General features: G+C 37.0%; 1 protein-coding gene across 1 annotated transcript; it reads right to left on the reverse strand.

Moving 5' to 3' along the window:
• Nucleotides 1-2763: 2763 nt before the first annotated feature.
• LOC124553695 (zinc finger protein 98-like) lies at nucleotides 2764-6398 on the reverse strand. The gene has a single exon (XM_047127598.1). The coding sequence runs from the start codon at nucleotides 6306-6308 to the stop codon at nucleotides 5040-5042; it is 1269 nt and encodes a 422-aa protein (XP_046983554.1). The 5' UTR covers nucleotides 6309-6398; the 3' UTR covers nucleotides 2764-5039.
• Nucleotides 6399-6633: the final 235 nt, after the last annotated feature.

Here is a 6633-nt window from a genome sequence, read left to right on the forward strand (position 1 = left end):
CCTCACCATTTTGATCCACTTGAGTGTACCCCCAAGCAAGGCTGTGACTGTTGAAACCAGGTATCACAAATAGAATTTTTCCCTGTAATAAAATTTTCAGGTTGGGTGAAGGAAAAGTCTGTTGCTGGAGGTTTATATGCTGATATGACTGTACAGTTACTTAACAGTAATAATTTCATTATTGTTATCTGACCGACGAATACTACAGACTTCAAGGTCAGGTCTTATAAGGATGGCGCTTCCATACTGTACATCATGTGTTTGAGCAACCAGTTTCATTCCAGGAACAGAAGGACATCTCTGCTGAGTATCTATGTATTTCTTCAACACAAGATATCACAGTACTTAGTGTGGCACATGTCTTGCAAGAGTTGTTGCTTGCAGAAAGGTATTCCTTCAATATTAATGGATATTATAGTCAACAGTGGCCCAAAAACGACTGTTGATTTGATGTCTCTAATACTTCTGGTGTGAAAGGATCGGCTGCCAGGTTATTCTGACATTTCCCAGGGTACACCAGTTTGCAATTCATATCTCAGTATTTATCATCAAACATTGCAATCTTCAGGGAGGCTCCTTTTGTGTACCACATTATTAGATGAGGCCTTAACTCTGGAGAGATCATAATTATTTGTAGTAATGCAAATGCTTAAAAATGTCCCATAGCATCCTTTACGGCAATATTTGTTGAAAATCAACTAACCTGAATATAATCAAATAGACTTAGCTAATGGAACATCCACAGGGGGATACTGGTGTATCTCAATCTGTTCTTCATGAGACAATGTATGAATTGCATAGATCTATCTAATGTGCCATGCACTGTAACCAAACGTATGAAACTATGTCGATGTGCAACTGCCTAGCTCCAACTTGTACAAATTTATGGGTATAAATGTATGAGTGAGTTACACCTGCAGTCCAATGTGGCACACTAGTTAACTTACCCTTAGTAAACGTAGCCACATTAAACATAAACCATAAAAAATTTTAATAGCAGGAATACGTAATACAGAATCCAAATAAGTAACATGAATCTGCAAAGTATTTCACAATTTTATATTTTAGTGAAAAGCAGCATTTCTAGGTTTAAATGAAACCTGTATCATCGTCCAACAAACTCCATTCACTCAACGAATTTCGAACAAAAAGTACTCCAATTCTGTTTACAACAATATTTAAAATCATACTTTCTTGATTTATGATTCAGTTTGGACTCAAGTTAACACTAACATTAGTCTTTCGACAGATGTCTAACAATACAGGTTTCAAAACGATCCATTTTGGACAGGAGTGCAAGGCAACAATTATCGTGTCTAAATGATGTTCCTAAGAACTTTTTGGTTATAAAATGCCACCCATATTAGCTTGAAGTGCAGTGGTGATAATGTGAAGACATTCATTACAGCCTTTATGGAATTTTCCACATATATTTCAGCAGAAAACATCTAAAAGTGATCAGGAACATCATATGATGACGGCAATAATAACCAGTTACAAATAATGACATTTGTTTCAGTCTTATTATATAAATACCACATTACAACAACTAATGGCACTTTATTTTGACAAAGTACTATTGTCAATATTTCCCACTGCTTCTGTCACTTGAACTATTTTAATATATCACTGTGGGTTACTTAATTTCTGTCCAGAATCTTTAGAATCATCACAAGCGCACTTTCAGTGATGAGACTATTAAAGCAGAAGAGTTACAAGCCAGAATTTAAGCTTCATGTGAGTATAGTACTGTAAGTTTGTGAATTCAAGGCTCTGTTCTTACCTGAATAATAATAGTAATGATGTTTGTCTCAGCAAGCATTCCTGAGAGAACAAAATATTTTTCTGTTTTGATTAAAATAGACCAACCACAAAAAGCACAGTACCAACAGGAACTGAAGTAGAAATATGCAACTAAGTAGCTGGACAGAATAGTGTAACAACATTACTATAAGGAGAATGACACAATTTAAAATCCATGCAATTTCTTTCCAAGTCACAGCGAAAATTTCTAATGAAGTGTGTATGAGGATGGGAGCCCACAAACTATAAATAGATCAGCATTCCCTAAATATTTAAAAGCCACTGCAGTATTGCAGCCTAGATGGCAGCACACTATTACGTTGCAAGAACCATCATGAGAAATACATTCTCATTACAGTAAAAAACCACAAAGCTGAAAGTGTCAGAAACCTCAGAAACGCCTATCACCTAATAAAAATAGTCTCAACTTATTAAAAGTATGACAAAACTTAATAAACGAACTACCTTAGACCAATAAGAAATTGGCGAGAAATCGAAAACACTGACCAAAAACAAACATTATGAAATATACGACAAAGCATTAGTAAAGATTTCTGAAAACCTCACATTTACTCAGAGAAATTATAGAAAATACACACTATGAAATCATGTTTAAAGCAGATAAAAGACAACCAAAAAAATCAGATTAAAACAAAGCAATTACAAAGAAAGCACATTTAATAAATTAACTTATTACAATAAAAATTATGCATTTGGATTAAATTCATATTCTAGTAATCACACTGAGCTCTTTCAACTGTCCTCGTGTTTATACAAACAATTGGAATTATAATCTGACACTACATGATGACAGTTTTGCCACTGATGTTTGTACAGTATTTACATAATATTTAAAAACAGGCAAATAATTAAAAGATTTGATGCATAAAATTAATCTTCATTTCATCAGAATTATGTACAGGGATTTTTAATACAAATATTTTTCACAATAAATATGGCGCTTAAACTGACAATAGTGTATTGGCATAAAATTTAACAAAACATGAAAATTTGAATTACTACACAATTTACCAAAAGATCCTGTTGTGTCAAGATACACTGTTGATCCAAATCATTATACCCACTTCCCTAGGAGGAGTGTGTGCTACCCAGTGGCATTTTGGTTATGTCAAGTAGTAACGAAACTATATAACCAACAATGAATGGGTGATCATTCTAGTTACAGTGTGTGTAAAAAACTGGCATAAATAACTTTGCCAAAGAGCAGATTGTTTTGCCTGGTGCTTGAGTAAGTGCATCTAAAAAACAGTGAATCTGGTTGGCTGCTCAGATGCTTCTATCATTAGCCTCTATGGAACATCGTTGAAAGATGGTATATCCACAATTTGACAAAAGGTTGTAGGATTTCCATGCATTACCTGGAACAAGGAGATCAAACCTAGCTGCTCTGTATAGTGGGACTGATGGCAATCTGTGGAGACAGGAGAAAATGCTTGAGCAGGCACAACTGTTTCAAGCTATTCAGCAGACACTGTTGAACATGAGGCCCCAAGTTATATAACAGCTTTGTATTCCCATGTTGATCTAACAACATTGTCAGTTACCATAGTAATACAAATGGGATAATTGAGATTGGACTGCATACCAATAAAGACGTGTCACGTGTTGGGATAAGTGACATTTCTTGTGGACCAGGTCAATGGTTGTGCCCCGATGTGCCATCATCCAGATGAACAGTCGTTCAACACATGCACAACACAACAGGTGCACAAAGATGACGGCAATGTCATGCTATGGTGGATATTCATATGAGACGCCAAAAAACAGCTGGTCATAATTGGAAGCACCATGACAGATGTGGAGAACATGAACATAATTGCAACCTCTGTCACTTAATGGTTGATATATTCCCTGGTCACAATCACAAGGTCAGAATCACACTGCAATGGTTTGAGCATCATGATAGCTCACACTGTTGTCTTTCCCACCTCATTAGATCATTATGAAACGAATTTGGGATGCTATTGCACACCAACTACACAGCAACAAACTGATAGCCTGCAGTAAATGGGAACTGTGTGAGGTGTGTGTAGACATATAGTCCAATTTACTAGAGGAAAACTAACAGAGAACTAATGAGTCCATACCATACAGAAGCACTGTTGTATTGCAGTCTGAAAGTGCTACTAGGCAGATGATTACAATTTTTGCCTGATCTCTGCATACTTGCCACCATCAGTTATTTCCTAATGTAGAAGTAGCACAGATAGTTCACATGTGTGCAAATTTTGATCACACAAATAGCATTACTATTAAGGAGGCATACCTCAGTAACATGTTTGCATAATCATGATATTTTTGTATCTTTCTCCATCGTTGAGGAAAATAGCCTGAGTGATGGACGTGTAATAAACACATTTATGCTGTCGCCTGGGTACTGCCTACAGCTTCATGAATATTGAAATGGCAGTTTCTTTCAAATAATTAGCAACATACTGGTAAATTCTCTTGAAGAATATGGAGTCATGATTACTGCATAGGACTTCTACTCAAACAAGTAACAGATATGTCTCAATGCACCAATTTCTGGTAGACAGATCGTTATAGCATGGAGCATTTACTTCAAAAAATTGCAATTGTGTGCTTCATATATTGTATTTAGTATGCAACTTCTTTGAACATGAAGCTGCGAAAACGGATTTGTCATATTTTTTGATACCTTTCTGTAGCACATGCGAACAATATTCGTAACACACTTGTGGTGTCCTTTGAACATGTTTAAGTCTACAGACCTCAACAATACTTCGAGTGGTCTCTACGTAATGTGTATTATTGCATGCTTCTAAATATGATAGGCCAAAGTAAAAGATTCCCAGCAAATATCACATCTGTGTAGCCTTTTTTTCTGTGTGTAGTGATAGCTGTTTCTTGAGGTTACTCGAGTTTTTATACAATTTGCCATAAATACTACATTTCTGTGGTCATTTACCGGTGTGTGCTAATGATTTTCTTGAGATACCAGAGTAACAAAAATATTTGCCGCAAGTATCATATTTGTAGGGGCTCATTCCTGCGTGTATTAATTTCTGTGTTTTTAGATGACCCAGTTCTGAAAACGATTTGCCACCAACATTAACTTTGTGTGGTCCCTGTTCAGTGTGTATTAATTCGTGTTGCTTGAGACTGCCTCATCTAGGAAACGATTTACCACAAACACTATATTTGTAGGGTCTTTTTCTAACGTGTGTCAACAAATGCCTCTTGAGATGGCTCGACTAAGTAAACGATTTTGCACGAACACCGCATTCATGCGGTCTCTTTCCTGTATGTATTAATTCATGTGTCTTGAGATTGCCCAACTGAGTAAACGATTTTCCACAAACACGGCATTCGTGGGGTCTCTTTCCCGTGTGTATTAATTTGTGGGTCTTGAGATTGCCCGACTCAGTAAAAGATTTTCCACAAACATCGCACTCGTGGGGTCTCTTTCCTGTGTGTATTAATTCATGTGCCTTGAGATTGCCCAACTGAGTAAACGATTTTCCACAAACACCGCATTCGTGGGGTCTCTTTCCTGTATGTATTAATTCGTGTGTCTTGAGATTGTTCGACTGATTAAACGATTTTCCACAAACACGGCATTCATGGAGTCTCTTTCCCGTGTGTATTAATTCATGTGCCTTGAGATTGCCCGGACGAATGAACGATTTGCCACAAACAGTACATTTGTAGGATCTCTTTCCTGTGTGCATTAAATTGTGGGTCTTGAGATGGCCCGACTGGGTAAAAGATTTTCCACAAACATCGCACTCGTGGGGTCTCTTTCCTGTGTGTATTAATTTGTGGGTCTTGAGATGGCCCGACTGAGTAAACGATTTTCCACAGACACCGCATTCGTGGGGTCTCTTTCCCGTATGTATTAATTTGTGTACCTTGAGATTGCGCGAACGAGTAAACAATTTACCACAAACATCACATTTGTGATGTCTCTTTGCACTTAGCACAGTGTGGACATTAACATGATCACTTGTACACAAAATTCCATAGTCATCACATCTGAGTTTCTCTGCAACTTGTGCCACAGTACGTGTATTGCATATGTCACTAAAGGATTTCCTTAAAGTTTTCCTGGTTTCCTTGGATGAAGATTGCTTCTCAGTCTGTTCCACGATTTCTTCTTGTACACTTTCTATGGAGATGTTGTTTTCATGGTCATCACTGCATTCAAGTTTCTCACTGTTGGCAGCTGATAATGCTTGGTCACCCTCACTCATTCTCAAATGTTCTTTCAAGCTGTCATCAGTGGGCAATACCTCACCACATGACTTACACACATATGCAGGTGCCTGCACACCATCAATGTGGATGAAGATATGCATTATGAGTCTGTATTTTGAAGGGAAGCTCTGTAGGCAGAAACTACAGTTAAACTTATGGAATTCCTTTTCCCTGATGCTACAACTTAATCTCGTGCCGCATAAGCTGTCTTCTTGTGAAGTCTGTAACTTGGTATAGTTATGAGACATACTGAAATCTGTTTTCATCTCTGTATCTATCTCCAGATCGTCATTGACTAGTCCTTGATGTAATGCTTCTTGATACGAAACGTTACAGCTGTCACCAGCACTTTGAATGAAACTGAGGAAGGAGAAAAGAGGTGTGAATTGTTGATTTACACGATACAAAAAACAGTATTTCACCATCCACAAAATCAGGGACTATAAACCGAAAGATAAAAATGTATAGGTGTCACAGATAACTTATTCAGTACATGTAAGTGATTTAAAATTATCATGACATTCTGCCAGAGCGATAGAATTTTTATAAGGCAAATGATAACAGGAAATTCAATAATGATCAGTCTCATTC

This window comes from Schistocerca americana, chromosome 11 (genome assembly GCF_021461395.2).
Source record: "Schistocerca americana isolate TAMUIC-IGC-003095 chromosome 11, iqSchAmer2.1, whole genome shotgun sequence".
Lineage (NCBI taxonomy): Eukaryota > Metazoa > Arthropoda > Insecta > Orthoptera > Acrididae > Schistocerca > Schistocerca americana.

What these genes read in the sequence shown, in the direction of transcription:
- LOC124553695 (XM_047127598.1), bottom strand. Translation starts at nt 6,308, where the DNA reads ATGAAAACAGATTTCAGTATGTCTCATAACTATACCAAGTTACAGACT.